Source organism: Panthera pardus, unplaced genomic scaffold (assembly GCF_024362965.1).
Source record: "Panthera pardus isolate Hobbes unplaced genomic scaffold, ASM2436296v1 HiC_scaffold_24, whole genome shotgun sequence".
NCBI lineage: Eukaryota > Metazoa > Chordata > Mammalia > Carnivora > Felidae > Panthera > Panthera pardus.
The window spans coordinates 61,562,670-61,581,773 of record NW_026526810.1 but is presented as its reverse complement, the minus strand read 5'-3'; the positions used below and the strand labels follow the sequence as shown (position 1 = coordinate 61,581,773).

The window sequence follows — 19,104 nt, the reverse complement described above, 5'->3', positions numbered from 1 at the left end:
TGGACAAGTATTGTAGAAGATGGTCAAGCCTAGACCCTGGAATGAGATAAGTGGAACAGAGGAACTCTACCTGGTCTATATACCTGCAGCAGAGCTTCTCAAATATCTTGCAGATAGTGCAACAGAGGCCAATTAATGCCTTTCTAAGAGTAGAAACCGGGAAATCAGTTTCTATGCAGCTGAAGTGGTCCAGGTGGAAGATAATGATAGCTTGAGGTAGGATGTGGCCAGTGAAGATGGAGAAAAATCAGTCGATGGCTTTCAGGTAACTTTTAGACATTGAATCTACAGAATTTTAAGTGGATTGAATGTGGGGATAAGGAAAAAGTCTGAAATAAAGATGCCACCTAAGAGTTTTGCAAAGTCAGTAGTGCTAGCTAGGGGGATGGGGAATCTAAGAGAACAAGTTTAGGGTAGATATACAAATTAATCCTTAAGATGTTCAAAATTTGAAATGCCTATTCATCCTTCAAGTAGAAACATCAAGTAGGCAGCAGGTTACACAAGTCCGGGGCTCAGGGAAGAGAAAAAAGGATGGGAATGTACATTGGGGGGATCACGAGCAAACATGTGGAATTTAAAGCCAAGGGACTGAATGAAAACCTTGCAGGGTGGACTGGTATAGTAGTCCAGAAATTTTAGAGACTGGTATTTAATGCTAGAATCATGCTAAAATGTTGCCCATGCATCTAGAGTTTGGATCCACATGGCTTTTTCATGAAATATGTTAAATAAAATTTGCCTAAGACTGAAACCTGGAGTCAGAATTGAGGTGTGTTCTAATAGGGTAGAGTCCACCTTTTAAATATGAGCATTCTCACTGAGTTAATGAAAATCAATTTGTGATGGGTAGGATCATTATACTGCCATTTTGTGGGAATAATGTTGATGAAGCAGCTTTAGCCTGGTTTTACTATTTCAGTTAAAATCTACATTATGTAGGTATCAAACTTCATTTACCATCGTTATTAAGAAAATGATTGATAAAGAATCCATATACCTATGGATTCAGGACATTTGGGCTCATGCCAAAATGCTCAGCCAGCACCACTGCTGGGATCCCACAAGCAGCAGTGGGGGAGAAATGCTGAATAATTTACTTAGCATGAAAATAACAAGGCCAAACAGCTTTTCACCCCAGTCAGATTTCCTCATTTTGGTGCTCTGGGCATTTGTTTGCCATTGGCTTCTTTATGTGAGTAATTTATTTTCTATTATTTGTGCTGTTTTGACCATCTATCTCTGGGCGTTTATAGTTTCACTTTGAGTTTCTATAGATGGAGCCACATTTCCTTGTCTTTGTCACTATGAGCCTGTCCTGACCCCAATGACCAGTTTCTTTCTTCTGAGGCACAGAGATTCAAGAAGGTCCATTGCGAGAATGAGGAAGGTGGGGTAGAAGAGATTCTACATGTCTTGTAATTGGATAGAAGCTATAACTCAGACGTTAAGTACCCAACCCCCAGTAGCCATATCTCATTTGTAACCCATATTGTATCTTCTCTCACCACAACAGCCTGAAGTGTCTCCTGAGTAGAACACTGTGATGTTGTTTATAATCGTCTTCAACTGTTATGTAAATCTTTTACTATTGGTCAGTTTTTCAAAAGTTTGCTGACTCTTTCCAACTGTATTATTTTTTTTTTTAATTTTTTTTTTTAACGTTTATTTATTTTTGAGACAGAGACAGAGCATGAACGGGGGAGGGTCAGAGAGAGAGGGAGACACAGAATCGGAAGCAGGCTCCAGGCTCTGAGCCATCAGCCCAGAGCCCGACACGGGGCTCGAACTCACGGACCGTGAGATCGTGACCTGAGCTGAAGTCAGACGCTTAACCGACTGAGCCACCCAGGCGCCCCTCCAACTGTATTATAAATGTGAGCATAAGAACAATGTCTAACACATTTTAATCCTAATCATCCCTCGTGTTTAGTACCAATCACACCTAAGAGTGGTTATTACATCCTTTCTGACTCTAATAAATACATGGATGGAAATGAACCGGCTGATTTTTTAAAGCATCTTTATCTACTGTGCCCTTCAAAGGTACCATGCTACTTGGTGCTTTTGACTTTAAAATTTTTTTCCAGCTTGAGATAAAATTGATATATAATAAAAGATTAATGTTTCCTAGTTCAAGCCAATCAGTATGCTCTCACCACACTACTCTGTTATACTATGTCCATTTGTTTCTCCAAGATGTTGTTCAACACTTGCCTTTTTCCCCAGGTATTCGTAGATTCACTCTACCAGATTCCAATATGCACTGTCACTTTTGGCATGTCAGTAGACCCATGTGTCACTCTGTAGGCAGGTATGGTTGATTACAAGGTTTTTAGTAATTATTCCATGTACGTTTCCGATAATTCCACTTAGGTTTGCTCTGTTTCCTGCTTTATGACGTCAGGGCTTTTAGGTCATGTCTCTTATTACATCTCATAGCCCCTCACATACGCTTCACGTGTCACATAATGGATCCCCAAGTTATGTCCACTGATGACAAATCTTCCTAGGGAAATATTCAGCAAAGCTAGGAATAGTGTGTCCCTCACAACTAAGTTTATAGCCTGGGGAAGATATCACTAAAATACTCCAAGGACTCAAAAAAAAAAGCACAAAATAACTGTCCCTTCTTCTTGTGGATTGGTAAGACATCTTCCTTCTTGGAATCTACATTAGGAAGGGATTAATCAGATACCTAGACAGAGCTGTGTCTAGACTGGTTATAAAGTTTACAACTGCTGGGTAAATATAAACCTCTCAACTTCATTACTCCCACAGTAAAACACAACTCAAGGCTTCTGAGCAACCTAATAAAAAAACGGAGAAAATTATAGCCTCAAGAAGTTCTTTTAAAGACAAATCTTGTTTAACAAGATTTAAATCAAACATTAAGAGAGACTAGGAAAATAATGCTAGAATTTTCCAATTCTATTATTTTGATATGGCAAGAGCTTTTGATTTGGCTTAATTTAAAAAAAAAAAACAAAACATTAGTGCCAAACAGTAATTAAATAATGCCACAATTTTTGAACATCTCAAAGGAGAAAACACTGTTTCTCCTTATTCATTCATTAGACTACACTACCAAGACAATACTGCACAATAGTTGAGTAATGTTTGGACTCTTGGGCCAAATTGTTCTATTTCAAATCCTACTTCAAACCCTGCTTTACATCCTACTAGCTGTGTGATTCTGGGCAAGGCACTTAATCCTTCTAAGCACCTGGGTCTTTCTCTATAAAATGAGGAAGATAACTATACCTAGGATTTCTGTATTATGTAAGTTAACACATCCCAATTTTTTAAAGTTATTTATTTTGAGAAACAGAGAGCAAGCATGCAAATATGGGGGAAGGGTGGGAGGGCAGAGAGAGAGGGGGACAGAGAATCGGAAGCAGGCTCTATGCTGACAGCAGACAGCCCAATGTGGGGCTCAGACTCCAGAACCATGAGATCATGACCTAAGCTGAAGTCAGACGCTTAACCAACTGAGCTACCTAGGTGCCCCCAATCCCAAAGCGTTTTGAACAGTGCCTGGCACATGGTAAATGCTCAGTAAATGTCAGCTGCTCTCATCACCACCATCATCCTCACTAACTCTATCATCACTCACTACCACTCACCACAGTAACCCCTACCCCCACTATGGCAATCCACCACCCAACCATCACATCCCATCATCACCCACTGTGACCACCCACCATCACTCATCACCCCCCACAACCATCACCGCACTTCTCATCACTAACCACCACCCACCTCAATCACCCCAAAACCTGCTATGACCACTACTCAACCCTCATCTCCCCCATCAATATTACCCCTCACCATCATCCAACATCACCACCTGTCACCACCCACCATTACCCATCATGACCACTCTTATCATCTACCATGATCACCTATAACACTTTTATCTTTCACTGCTGTGTAGATGCCACAAAAGGGCTGGGAAGTCCTTTCTAATCACCTTTTAGACATAAAAACTTACAGAGGGCTTTGAGACTCCCAAATAATCCATTTATGAAAGTCTTTCCATTTCAAATGCCCTAATACTCTTGTAAGGATCATAAACAACAATGACAACTAACATGACTGCAGGCTTACTATGTTTCTGGCACTGTGCTAAGTTTTCCACAGATTATTTCATTTAAGTCTTAAGACAGCTCTGTGAGGTATATACTACGGTTATCTCTACTTAACATACATAAAAAAACTGAGGCTAGGAAAGTTTTAGTAATGTGCCTAAATTTACAAAGCAGTAAGTGTTGTGCACTATATTTGCTCCTCAGACACTCCATTCTCGGGCCCAAAGTCTTCCATAACACTCAGCTGTTTTTAAAGCACTCTTGCTCCTTCTTTAAGGCTTCAATAAGATTCTAACTTTTTCTTTCTCATATGTTCCATCTCTCCGTTTTTCATGCTTTCCCCTGTGACAGTCTACTCCCACCGTTTCAACTACAGATCTGCAAGTCTATTCAGTCCCAATCTGGTCATATGAAACTAGCATACATCAGTGTTGGAATGTGGGCAATCTAGATAGGTGCATAGCCAGTGGATTCCTTTACCTTCATAACCTATGTAGACAATCCCTCTAAATGACTCATAAAGCTCTTGATCTTGAAAAGGTGGCCAAGATGAATAAACGAGTCCTGCCTTGATTTGGTTTGTGTCATATAGTCTACTGAGATAATTTAGGGAGACTTATGAATCCTTAAAATACACTTAAAAAATGTCCCTATTACCATAGTACCTCTGAATTATTTCTGGACACGTGGTCCAGAATCAGATAGATTTGGATAGAAAGTGGAAGAGATTATTAGAGGACACGCTGACACTGGCCTCAGAGAAAATAGAATTCAGCAATGATGGTGAGGAACAGTTAGGGACACTAAAGAGCACTCAGAGAGTGGCAGAAGACAGGTGATCAAGCATCTGACTGGATGAGACCCAGGGGGAGAAACCAGGACAATGGAAATCCTTCAAATATTAAGAGTGGAGTCTAGGAAGACAAGAAGTAGTGCGGGGATGAAGGGAGATGAGAAAAGCACACAGGAAATCAGTGATCACATTATGTCAATATATTCCGAGATAAACTCTTATACCTAGAACACTTGGCGTGATTGCTTATTAGCTGTAATCCCTCTTTGCAATCGTGTAAATAGCCAAGCTGGATTTGTTAGCCTGGAACTCCAAACTTGGAGAAGGGAGAAGGATCACAATTCTGATGTGAATATACGCAAATTGGTATTAGAACACAATCTTGGGAGACAGGGCACATTTTCAAGAAAGTAGCCCACTTAAATTTTACACAAGATTCAGTACATTTTACTTGGGCAACTAAAGAGGTTTTGTCCACTTGGAATTCGTTATAAGTGGGAAGTGACTTGTATGAGAAGAATAGTATTTAGGGTTGCCACAGAAATATTTTTTCTCCTGGGAGTTGAGCTACCTTTTATAGTTACTCAGTTATTTTTAATTTTTATGCATGTATGCATCCATTCATCCAATAGTCTGAGGATCTGAGGGCACACCTGAGGTTAGCTTTGTGAATAAGTGAGATGAAGCTATTAACAATCCCCTGTTTTACTGATAGAAGAGGTACAAAGCAGTGAGAAGCTCTAGCCTTCGCCTTTATTTTCTTTCTGGATCTGGTGCGAGAGCTCAACACACTGTCCACCAGATGCTGCTCTTGGTCCTTGTCTGGCCTGAGATTGTCCTGTCCCCCACCACCTGTAGAATCTATCCTACTTACAGGTAGGAAGAAATGCAAAGGATCTCTCTTTCCTTGTATGTACCCAAGTTTATGCTATCCTAGGTCTGAAAGGCATGAAAATTTTGGGACTCACTGTTCACAAAGACGGCAAACCTCAGGAAGGACAGGTAGCGCTCCCCTTCGATGGGGTTCCAGCCGACGTCAGGGTACCCTTTGGCTAGAAGCATGGGGCAGCTCTGCAGGCCACAGCCTGCCAAGTAGGTCACCACCTGCCAACAACAATACAAAAGTAAGTGTCTCAGTTTTTACGAGACAGCTGTGAGGCCTACAGAATTCTGGGAACAGAAGGGCTTTCGTTTGCCTAGAAGCTAGAGAGAGCCCCAAACTTTTAATAATTAAGTTTGAAATCAGAACTTCCAGTTCATTGTTTCCAAATAGCCAAGACAGATTGTCACTGTTATGTAGGAATATGCCATGAGCTCAGTTCCCTGGATTTTCCAGTTCTGGCAAGAGGGAACGGACATATTTTAAAAAAAGTTTTATGTATTTATTTTGAGAGAGAGAGAGAGAGAGAGAGAGAGAGAGAGGGAGGGGTAGAGAGAGAGGGAGAGAGAGAATCCCAAGCAGGCTCCACGCTCCTGGCACAGAACCCGACGTGGGGCTTGAACCCACAAACTGGGACCTGAGCCAAGATCAAGAGCTGGACACTCAACACACTGAGCCACCCAGGTGCCCCAAGAGGGGACTACTATTTAAACATAGGCCTAACTAGGGGGTCTCTGGGGAGATAATGGGTCCAGGTGGGCCATGTTCATTTGGCCATGGTATTTCAAGATCAAAATATTGAGTCACTGGTTGACTCTGCGTGGGCCCTTGACTAATTGGGGCTCCCTACTCAAGTTATGCATTAACAACTGTTGTCTCAAGTCACAAGCCAAATGTTAAGGTTGGGGTGGTGAGTGAGGGGCTGTGGCCAGTTAAGACCTGGGATTGGTAGTGTTCTCTTCACTTCCTGGGTCACTGGATATCAGCGCTGTGATCTTGTAGAGTGTTTTATGACTTGCCTACTTTTTAGAAGATGTCAGGCAAGAAAAAGTGCCTAGCAAATAGACCTTTGCTTGAAATGCAGTTGCTATTCTAATTTAGCCTTTATTATTTTATGTGTACAAGGAGAAGGGGAGAATCCACTGGGCTGTAAACTCCTCAGTCAGGAATTTGTATCTTTTTCATTTTATGATTCCCAGGGCTCAGCACATAGCAGATGGTCAATCAGTGTTTTTCAAATGAATCATGTATTTGCTGAGGTCATATACTCCAAGTTGTTTTGTAAGAACAATGGATCTAAGTCAAAATTCAGTAAGAAACAATCATCACACCGTTTCCTTCTTAAACCAGTAAGGATACTATTCTGCTTGGAGCTTAGATTTGATTTGGCCTTTAAGATGTGAGAAAAACATCAATAAAGGCAAGAATTCGGCAGTGTCTTCAAGGTTACAGGTGCAGGACATTTCACTGGCCGCTGAAATAAGCACCCTTGCGTGTCTGTGTGCGCGCGTGCACGACGTGTGTTGGTGGCGGGGCTGTTGCTCAATCTTAAGGGACCTAATTTCTGTTGTGATCAATGGCAAGGAAGAACTGTGGCATTTACCTGTCCTTTCCCCTCTCTCCTAGGAACCACACTTGGGTGATTTCCTGACACGGGTCCCAACAAAATCTGTGGCCCTGTGCTGAGCCACCGGGACCACCTGAAGAAGCCTCCCCCTCACAGATGTCCCTAGGTCCCCATTTCTTCCCTTTCCCAGCCTCCTGGGCTCTCCTTAGCCCATCTTCCACCTTCCAGGGGAGACTTAGGGTCTTTGTCAAGTGCTGTCATTTCCAAAGCTGAGCTACAGCTGAGGATGGGCAATGAGTCCCCATCAGTGTAAGGTGGCACTGTCCTAGTCTAAGAGAACCATCAGCCACTTTCTTATCCAGGGTTCAGTTACCATCTCACCACCTCAAACGTGGAGTTCTTGACTGGTGTTGCAATGTATGCAGAGCAGAGTTTGACTAAAGTCTGTCTCACCAGAAGCAGACTAGGAATATTCGTGGCATTTGTGGAACAGCTATCACACAACGTACTGCTGGGTGGCAGAGCGTGAGTCCGGGTGTGTATGGGAGGGGGTGTGTCTTGTCTCTGTTCTCATCAGTTCTTCTTGCTAAAACCAAGATGTGCTTTCTAAAATACAAGTCATGTTGTGTCATTCCCTGTTTAAAGCCCTCTGATGGTTTCCGTTGCTCTTGGCTCTACAGAGAGGTCCTGTAATATGACAGCTGAGAGCACGGCCTCTGGAGCCAGACCCCTGTGGCTCCTGGCTCCGACACTTACAAACCCCATGACACTGAGCACATCAACTAGGCCTTAGTTTTCTCTCCTATAACTGGAGGCACTAACAAAAAGGCATGTTCTAAGGGTTATGTGAGTTAATTCAGAGTGGGACCTGGCCCACAGTGATCCTATAGGAGTATGAACTTCTATGGTAACCATTATGGTAGCATCAAGCCCAATTCCTGTCTCCCCTCACTGTTCACCACTCCCCCCACACACCCCATGATCCGTCACACCCACCTTCCCGATTCCCAAGCATACCATGCTTTCCTCACTGAACCTCACACATTCTTGACACGCTTTTCCCGATGGTGAGGCTTCTGGCTTCCTACTCCCACCTCAGCTTGTCACTTTCCTGAGTGACCTTCCTGATCCCCTGGTCAGGATTAGGAACTCTTCTTCCATGCACTTCCAGACCCACTACTCAACGGATGACCTTTAACTTGTTCCCCTCCCCCCTCACCAGACCAGTCTTCGTACTGTAAATCTTGGCAGCCACTCAGTCAAGGAAATAGCCCTGAGATGGAATGGGGAAAAGATGGTAGGTGAATCAGCCTCCAGTTATCACCACCAGTGGGAGCACACTTCACAATCCCAATGTGGGGCAGCTCAGTTTTGCCTCATTTGTACAAGGATAGGACATGTGGGTGTTCCTTGTCCATATATGGATAATACAGTTTTCTGTCATGTTTCTTTCTTTAGTGTGTGAACTTAAAAATTCGATGACATAGAACTTTATTAGGATCTAGGTCTCTGGTAGTGTTCCATGGAGACCAATGAGGCTGGGCCTCCACATACAGACAGCACACATATCCAGATATCTATGTCTAAGAAGTTGACTATCCCTGCCCATGGGAGATTCTCTGCTCCTAATTATCATACTGCTGCTGGTTACTCACTTTCTACCACATTTTCATGGAGCATTGAGAGGTTCTGATGGAGACCCAGCCTTTGGTCTGCATTTCCTTGTCCTGGCTGTGCTATAAGGCAGGAGAGGGCAAGCACATTGCCTCCCCAGGGCCAGTTACCTTCTCAAGGTCTGGTTCCTCTAAGCCCAGGGCTAACTCGTTGTTGTCCATCACGGAGGAAGCTGCCACATCCAGCGGGGTAGATCCCCTCATCGAAGGGGAAGCTGAGGAAGGAACAGAGAAGGAGAGAGAAAAGGGACAGAGGCCGTCCAGCGCTGAGCTGAGGGTGCAGTGCACATTCATGGCCAGGAGAGGGCAGCAAGCACATTAAACTCCCATCACCATTCTGAGGGGGCTGCCTGCCCAAGAACAGAATTTGTTATCCCGGTCCCCATACTCATTATTAATTTTGACTATGGATTAAGTCAGAAAATCAGTGCATGTAATTAGCAGGGACCATGTATTTTCAAGTATTTTTCTAACATGATACTTCTTGGAGCTCTGCTGTGGTGATCAATCAAACGGTAGTGATGTCACTTAACCAACTAATCTCAAACGAGTTGGTCATTTCTAGAGCCACCAACCAGAGTTTGAGAATAGCCTCAAACAGCATTAGCTCATACAGTTACATCAGGTCACCAACGTTGTCTTTGATTTTCCTTTGGTTATTATGCTAGAATTCAGAAAAACTTTTTTATAAAAGGTTGGGAGTCCGAGGTTGCATCTGATAAATTGGAAACTCCAGCTTTCAGATTTCACATGCATGTATGAGTGGTTTTGTGTCTTTCACAAACTCATTTGGTTTACATCCAGGACAGTGAGTAAGGCATATGCACCGTGTTGCTTTTCTAGTGGTGGTGGTGATGGATTTACACTGTCCACAGTTGCTCTTGGCCAGTCCACCTCAAAGCTTAGGAGAGAGGGATGCAGCCTTCAGCCAGCCCTCCAAGAAGGGGTTGGGTCTCTGACCTTGGTCTCATTAGCACCTCCTTGGTCAGTGGAGTGGGCTGGGGGTGGGGGAGCGGTGTCCCCAGACTATATCTATAATTTCAGGCAGCATTTCATGAGCCATGGGCCGCCGGTCCCAAGGAAGACAAGGGAAAAACTGTGTGACTATGCCAACGCAAATCTGTCACCAGTTCTGGGTGGCAGCAACATCTCTACTTAGGTTGGACAGCAGAGGCATGGTATCATTATTTCATTTATTTTTAGATCAGGCAGCTTCCTTCTTCTATTTAAAAATACCTTAGCAGGTATGTCACTTCTTTCGCTTTACCTCCTAAGTGGCCAGGAGGAGTGTCACCTCCAAGCCCAAATGTGGAAGTGATAACATGACATACCTAGGCCAACACTGCTGTTCTCCAACAGGTAACTCAGATGCTCAAACATGGCCTTCTGATTTTGCCGGCTAATTCGACAGAAGTAGCAGAGGAAGCGGCAACAGCTAGCAACCATTTTTGGAAAGGCAATCTGTAGGGAGAAAAAGGAAATGTCAAGGAAAAGAATCTATCATGAGTCCTTTCTGAGAAGTCTGACTTCGAAGAGTCTTACGGTAGGCCATCCACTGACCCCCACCTGTCAATACGGGTGTATAAGCTATGAACAGTTTGCAAAATGCATTTCGTCCTTGCTTCTAGTTTTTTCTAAGACTTATTCACAGGAGGGACAGAGAGGGGACACACCTGAGAGGAGGCTTCCAAAAATATTGAGAGCTAATTATAGTTCCTGAAGTATCTTCCTTTCAAAGGAAAAAGAGGTCAAACAAGAAACCCAGACACCCTCCGATGTCACATGAAATTGCACAACCCTACATCACACTATTGTTTCCATCCGGGAAGGGAGCAGACAGAACTGTGATGAGCAGTTCCAGAAAGGGAGAGGAGCGATCATGATGAGAAGGTCCAGAAAGGGAGATGAGTGATCCTGACAAATAATGCCCAGCATTAAATCAAACCTGGGTCCTCTGGGTAAAGGCTGGTCCCCCCAGAGTTGTGGGAGCCTGATAAGCATTTCCCTCTCCGAATGTGAGCCTTCCCCAATTGCTTTTTTCTTCCCTAGTTACTTCTGTCCTTGACTACTGCTCTCCTACGGGCTCCCATAGCACTTGTAATCTGATTCATACAATTTAGCACTGAGATGCCATCTTATGTTACTGCTGATTGTACTTGGCTTCTCTCCTTAACAAAGTAATTAGCATCTCTAGAGCCTGGCCACATCTTAGTTTTGATCCAATAATGCTCAATAAATGGTGTCTACGTTTAACCTAGCTCTGGATCCTAGAAAGCCCTTGATTTCCCCTTTTAGAATCATGGGGGTGGGGTGCTCTCACAAGTAAGGGCCCAAAACCTATATGCTACCTGCTTGCTGAGGCATGCAGGCATTTTCTCAGGGCTCTTCTGGAGAGTCTGCTTTTCCAAGGGACCAGAAGGAAGTGAGTGAGAAGGAATGTGAGTTTGGCTTTTGTTCTTCCTTCATACCCCCAACTGTCCATACTGGTGGAACTGCTTTGGGAATCATTCATTCCTAGGACCCTGGCCCTCTGGAATTTCCAACATTTGAAAACATCCCCCATCTACTGTCTTAGGACCCTATCTCTGACGACCCCACATAAGCTAGAATAAATGTCCAGGGGGCTCCCCCTGACAGCAGGCTTGTTATGGGGGACTGGGAAGGAGAGCCGACATCCTCAGGAGCTTGGCACAGTGAGGAAACACACGCACCCCTGAGGGAACACTGCCAGGATTGTTATTAAGATCTTGTTCTCCTTTAGAACAGCATTCTCCTGACACAGCACAAAACATAGCAGGTTTCTAAGTGGAACCCACAGGAACTCCATGTTGGAAGGAGCAGGGCTGCAGAGTATGTATGGGAAGTAAACTTAGCAGGTGAGCAGCCTCGTAGAATGAGCGGGGAAAGCTCTAAGCTTCAGGAGCCAGAGCGCCTACACTGGCTGGATTCCATTCAGCAGCTCTGTCCCATCCCTTGGCTGTTTCCTGGCTTTATGCACATCCCTCCCTCTCCCTGGGAAGAGGAACTGAGACAATGGACACCAGCTATTTGTATGTGAACAAGTCACCACATGCACCTGCCCAAGTCAAGTTCTGGCCTAAGTTCTCCTGGTAGCATTACCTGAGACTTCTCTGTCCCCAACACGTTCACCATCACCTCCATCACTGTCTCGTGCATGCCAAGGACTCGCATGAGGTTGGGATGCTGGTAGAACACCTTGTTGTTCATAATGTCTCTAGGGTAAAGATTGGACAGGCTTCAGCACTTGCTTCTATCAGTGGTATGAAAATGCAGGCAGGAGAAAACACACATGCACAAACACACCGGGGGTGGAGTGACGCAAGCTGAAAGGTAGTAAGAAGGTACCAGCCAGGTGGAATAGAAGTAGAATTCCTTTTTTTTTTTTTTTAGCTGATAGGAGTATATTGTACTCTTTTACTTCCATTAAGTACTTTATTTTGAAACATTTCCTTCTAATGACATTACACAGTTGTCCTTTTGTCTTTTTGCTTGTCATAGCTTCAGAGAGCCTGAATCACTGGATTTCTCTTCCTCCATGTGCTCAGTGTCTTTTTTCCCCCCTCTCGTCCTTATATCTATGTCTCTATGGACTTCAGTTTTTTTTTTAAATATGAAATTTATTGTCAAGTTGGTTTCCATATAACACCCAGTGCTCATCCCAATAGATGCCCTCCTCAATACCCATCACCCACCCTCCTCTCCCTTCCACCCCCCATCAACCCTCAGTTTGTTCTCAGTTTTTAACAGTCTCTTAGGGTTTGGCTCCCTCCCTCTCTAACCTTTTTTTTTTTTCCTTCCCCTCCCCCATGGTGTTCTGGTAAGTTTCTCAGGATCCACATAAGAGTGAAAACATATGGTATCTGTCTTTCTCTGTATGGCTTATTTCACTTAGCATCACACTCTCCAGTTCCATCCATGTTGCTACAAAAGGCCATATTTCATTCTTTCTCATTGCCATGTAGTACTCCATTGTGTCTATAAACCATAATTTCTTTATCCATTCATCAGTTGATGGACATTTAGGCTCTTTCCATAATTTGGGTATTGTTGAAAGTGCTGCTATAAACATTGGGGGGTACAAGTGCCCCTATGCCCATCCCCAAAGGCAAGGGAATTAAAAGCAAAAATGAACTATTGGGACCTCATGAAGATAACCAGCTTCTGCACTGCAAAGGAAACAACCAACAAAACTAAAGTGCAACCAATGGAATGAGAAAAGATATTTGCAAATGACATATCGGGCAAAGGGCTAGTATCCAAAATCTATAAAGAGCTCACCAAACTCCACACCCGAAAAACAAATAGTCCAGTGAAGAAATGGGCAGAAAAAATGAATAGACACTTCCTAAAGAAGACATCCAGATGGCCAACAGGCACATGAAAAGATGCTCAACATCACTCCTCATCAGGAAAATACAAATCAAAACCACACTGAGCTATCACCTCAAGCCAGCAAGAGTGGCTAAAATGAACAAATCAGGAGACTATAGATGCTGGAGAGGATGTGGAGAAATGGGAACCCTCTTGCACTGTTGGTGAGAATGCAAACTGGTGCAGCTGCTCTGAAAAACAGTGTGGAGTTTCCTCAAAAAATTAAAAATAGATCTACCCTATGACCCAGCAATAGCACTGCTAGGAATTTACCCAAGGGATACCGGACTTCAGTTTTCTTAATGATAGGGCTGTACCCCTCTCTTAAAGGTAATTGTACGTTAGGTACCCATGACATTTCTGGACCGCAGTCTTCAAAAAAAAAAAAAAATGAAATTAACAATGAAATATAAAAAAATTTATGTTTAAATTGGTCACTATAAATTCACATAATAATGCTGCAGGCAAATCAAAATACATAGGCAGCCTGTGATGTGGCTGTGTAATCCCTTACGGGGTGGTTTCCCTCTGCCTGTACCCTTTCCCTTGAGTGTTGCAGCTGTCGAGAGGAGACACCACTAGGTTTTACTTGCTGCTATGTCTACTGCGAGAGTCAGGGGAGAAGCTAATTCTATGGTTTTCTTTTGCCATAAAATTCTCTTTGTTTCTATTACATGATTCAGCCTTGGAAAGGAATTTGAAGAATGCATGCATCCCACCCATGCCCCAACCCGGGGATCTTCAGTCTCTCTTCTGGGCCTCAGTGATGTTCCTTTAGTTTGCTGGCTCCAGGGTGGTGGAATGGAATATCAGGTTCTTGATTTCAAAAACATTTTTTTTAATTTTTTTTAACATTTATTTATTTTTGAGACAGAGAGAGACAGAGCATGAATGGCGGGAGGGTCAGAGAGAGAGGGAGACACAGAATCAGAAGCAGGCTCCAGGTTCTGAGCTGTCAGCACAGAGCCCGACGCGGGGCTCGAACTCACGGACCGCGAGATCACGACCTGAGCTGAAGTCGGACACTTAACTGACTGAGCCACCCAGGCGCCCCCTGAAATTTTTTTAATGTTTATTTTTGAAGGGGGGGAGGGGCAGAGAGAGAGGGAGACCCAGCATCTGAAGCAGGCTCCAGGCTCTGAACTGTCAGCACAGAGCTGGACCTGGGGCTCGAACTCACCAACAGTGCAATCATGACCTGGGCCGAAGTCAGACACTCAACCGACTGAGCCACCCAGGTGCCCTAATGAGTTCTTGATTTTAATCAAGTAACATCATGGGCTGGTCAGGTAACTTTTTTGGGCTTTGGTTTTCTCATCCCCAAAATGGAACTACGCCATTGAATTAAATTAAAGGAAATCTTTTTGATGTCTAAAATGCTATCTTTTAGATAGCATAGCTTCTAAGAGCCACGAGCTACTGTTAGGGTGAAAGGTGTCTCATACAACTGACAAAACTGACTCCCTGGGTCAGTCCCAAGCAAAGGGAGGGATCCACCCGCAATACCTCAGAGGGAAGTCTCAGAAGAATTCCAGTCAAAAGCCCAGCTGCTCAAAACCTTTCTCTCTTGTTGATTTGAACGCTCTCCCTTCCGCTGAATTTTTTTTCACTGCCACCCTGGAGCGATTTTCTTCAGACACAAATGAAGTAACTGCCTTTCTCTAAGACTCCTCCCCACTGCTTCTGACAATGTCCCTTCACCTGGGGCACACAGTCAGATCTCTCAGGTTACCAAAGGGGACGAGACACCGAGAATGGTTTTCCACGAGAAGTGAGATCAGGATGGCCGGTGGGGGGCGGGGACGGGGGGGTGTTTATGCGGTTTGATTCCAGAACACCTGCAGAGCAAGGTAAACCAGCTTTTCCTCTTGAAGTTCTTTGGAAAGACTCGCACTGAACTATGAATGACCTACCCCAGCCCATTGATCATGAGCAGCTCCTCTTCCTTGCCCATCCTGACACTGAGGAGGCAGCGGATCTGGCCCAGGGCAGCCAGCAGGCTGATGGTGTCGCTCACGGAGGCCTGACTGATGGTGTAGGTCTTCCGCAGCGCCTGCAGCAGCTCCCCGATGCTGTCGTACTGCCTCCGGAGGAGGTTGAACATCATCCGGACCAACTCCGCATCCTGGATCTGGTCCTCCTGAGCCCAGCGGATCATGGTCTGTGAGATGAGCTCCTTCAAGGTCGCTAGAGGGACAACACAGAGGACCGGTACTGTGACTGTCACGGCTCCGGGAGAGCTGGGTAGCTCAGCCACTCCATTCAACACTAAGACAACATCAGGGGTCAAGGTTAAAACATTCTTTTTCTAAGGGTGGAACACGGCATGCAGAGAAATGAAATATATCATCAAAAAACATATATGTGAGCCATACTCCAAGAAAAAGGTATCTCCATTTTGAATTCAGGGTGCTAAATATTTTAATTAAATGAAGTTTGAATCGATATTGGAAATAAAAGACTCAGTAAGACACTGTCCTTGTTTTTAGAGTGCTCACAAATCAGCTCTTTACATTTTCATTTTGATTTTATGAAAAACAACTTTTACCTTTATTTTATAATGCAACGTAAGAAATACTACAATGTGCAAATGCCATGGGACAGAGCTGCGGGAGTGGGGGGGCAAAGGCATGAGAAGATGACACTGGTCACTGCATCTTTAGAGTCAAGTGATATTAAGCATTGGATTTTCTCTACCATGGATATTATTCTCCAAGCACTTTAAAAATACCACATACCACAAACTGAATAAACCATGCCGTTGATTCTAGACCTTGAGAAGATATTTTGGCTGACATACACATAGAGCTACGTTAGGAGATGCAGAGAAACAGATGAAGAGCGTTTGGTTACGTCTGAAGACTGCACTTGGATATATGACTATCACCTCCTTGTTGTGACTGTGTTGCCCTGGATCTTTGGCAGGGGGTCAGCTAACAAGGCATCGTGACTACTTTGGGAAGCATCAGGAGAAAGGCCAGTATGGCGTTGAGTTTAGAAGCTCACACTGGTTACAAAGAAAAACCACTGGCTTCACAGGTAAAGGAGAAGTCACTGAAGTGAGACTTGAACCAACTGTGGGACCTTCAGAGGTTGAAGTGAGTGGCTTCTGAAAAGTGCTGGCTGGCACTGTGAGGGAGCATAGTCAGCAGGGACATGTAGGGGTACCAGGGTGGCTCCGTCAGTTAAGCGTCTGACTCGTCATTTCAGCACAGGTCACAATCTAAAGGTTCGTGAGTTTGAGCCCCGCATCAGGCTCTGTGATGACATCACAGATCCTGTTTGGGATTCTCTCTTCTCCCTCCCTCTTTCTCAAAATAAATAAACTTAAAAAAAGGTAAGAAGGGAGAGGCAGATCTGAGGTGGAGGACAGGATGAAAGAGGGCCTGCCAGAATGGCTAGGAGGGCACTGCTGTCCCCTCACTGTGTCTCACACACATACACACTTCCAGAAAATGCCATGAGAGGAGTGAGAAATGCTGCTCTGAAATAACAATCGCCTCCAAGTCTGGCTCTGCCTATCACATTCCAGAAAGGTATAGATGGCATCAAGATCCTTCATTTGGACCTGGTGATAAAGGCAGAGCTCAGGGGACCATAAAGGTTACTCGGTCCATCAGTGGAGGCATTGGGAACAAGCTCAGAGGGCTGCCTTTGGTAGCCTGCACCACTTCTAATAGTCAAGGTTCTTACCTCCATGTCATTATATATGGCAGATGTCTGCTCTACATACAGTCTTGGCTCATCATAAGGATATAAAAATAGAACTTGGTTACCAAAGCTTCACAAGAGATGGAGATGTAAAGGATGAATTTAACTTACTGCTGGGTCTATCAACCCTGTGGGTGTTTCAGGTTCAGACGAGAGACAGGCTGAAAAACTTAAAAAAGGATACCCAGAGCAGGGAGAAGCAAAGTTAAAAGATGTTCCTAAGAGATCTCACTAGGCAGGGATTGCTGACTAATACCTGTTAGGTTAGGTAATATCTCTATCCTCTGGGGAAAAATAAGTTATTTATGGGCCTGGATGGGCTCGTGTCAGGAACTTGTTTCCTTGCTGGCCAAATGTAAGAGGTCCTGCTTCTTCTAGTTAATAGTCACAGTAAAAATCAAAGCATGACAAAACCATAGACACTTCAAGTTTTTCCAGTCCTGTAAGTCTAATTCCTCCTTAAGCCTACATTGTGATCATGGTTTTCTCTCCACTAATAACCAAATTCTCTGCTGGGATAATAATCACAGTCCCTGCCACACACGAAAAACAGCAACCAGAAACGTTAATCAGCTCAAGGACCATCCTCGTTTCAACAGGGAGGGTTACAGAGTCATAAGGAAACCAAGTAAGGATTAGCTTTCCCTTGACCTGGCTTTCAGATTCATTTCAGGATTCTGGTGAGTGCTTAGCCACACACTGATTTAATAATTCAAATCAACGTTTATACAGAATGGAACATTCATAGCCAAACACCTCTCTAGAGGGCAAATGAGAAAGGAGACAGCTGTTTACTTCAAAGAGTAGAGCAGAAAGCACCCCACAGGTTCTCTGTCCAGGTCAGCCTTCTAGTACGTATGAGAGAACGGGATAAGCCATTATGTGTGTGTGACCAAGCGGAAGCTCGGTTAAAATACAAAAACAAAACAAAACAAAAAGAGCCAACAAAAAACAACAACAAATAACAAAACAAAACGTGGCCCCAAGACCCTGAAAGAAAAAGCAAGACTCATGGTCATGTTTTGGATGGACAGATGTCATTTAGTGGAAGGCATGACATTGAAGACCATTCTTGTAGGACGGGGTTTCCAATTGTGAGACCGAGGTCCAGGAAGGGAGAGGAAGAGTAACTACAAGAAGAAAGAAAACTTGGGAGAGGTGGCGGGGGAGGAAATATCCCCACAAGAGCCCTGGAAGCATAGCATCTTTGGTGGCCTGACATATGCTAGAGACCCAGCAGCCACCAAGCAAACTTGGCTGAATTGAGGACTTTCTAGTCCTCTGAACACTTCTGGGCCTGAGAAAATGGAGTTGGCACCCCTGGCAGTGATGCTATTGAAAATTCCTCAGATTTTAATTAGCTCCCATGAACTAGCTGCAGAGTAGCACAAATGTACCGGGGTCCAGAGTTTAAAAAGAATATACTTTCTAGCGTGTGGTATGCTCTCCATATACAGCTGAAGATTAAAATAACTAATGCGTATAATAATGTCTGGCACATACGTGAGCTTAATAAAGGTTAACTATTCTATCGATATCAGTCTTTGTAAAAGTGTGGGCCACAGACTCTTAGGGATCCCAAGGCCCTTTAGGTGGTTTGCAAGGCCAGATGGATTTTCATAATAACTCTAAGATGTTTTTTGCCTTTTTCACTGTGTTGACAGCTGCCCTGATGGTGGAGAAGCATGGTGGGTAAAAAGGGGTGGTGCCTTAGCGGGGATCTAGGCAATAGCACCACACATCAACCTTTACCAACACATCCCCAGAAAGATGCTCAGTTTCACGTAAGAGTGTCCTATAGGGAATATAAAAAATTTATATTTCATTAATAACAATTTCGATGTACATCTTTCCAACCTCCTGCGGGACAAAAAGGGAAGTATGTGCACAGCACATCCCCAAATGAAAGGTCAGAGGATTTCGTGAGGAGAAGCACTTGTGTGGTGGCTTGAGTTATGAGCTAAACTGGCTGCTCATTTCGTGGAAGGCTATTTTTA

At 44.1% G+C, this 19,104-nt stretch overlaps 1 protein-coding gene across 1 annotated transcript in view; it reads right to left on the bottom strand.

Moving 5' to 3' along the window:
* Nucleotides 1–19,104, bottom strand: part of RYR3 (ryanodine receptor 3) — a 524,284-nt gene that overhangs the window by 133,345 nt on the left and 371,835 nt on the right. Inside the window, exons 39-43 of the mRNA XM_053889214.1 lie at nucleotides 15,310–15,583; nucleotides 12,125–12,239; nucleotides 10,336–10,465; nucleotides 9,116–9,219; nucleotides 5,853–5,988 (exon numbers count right to left, since the gene is read on the bottom strand). Coding sequence (XP_053745189.1) covers nucleotides 5,853–5,988; nucleotides 9,116–9,219; nucleotides 10,336–10,465; nucleotides 12,125–12,239; nucleotides 15,310–15,583 — 759 coding nt within the window. The remainder of the gene's footprint in view (nucleotides 1–5,852; nucleotides 5,989–9,115; nucleotides 9,220–10,335; nucleotides 10,466–12,124; nucleotides 12,240–15,309; nucleotides 15,584–19,104) is intronic.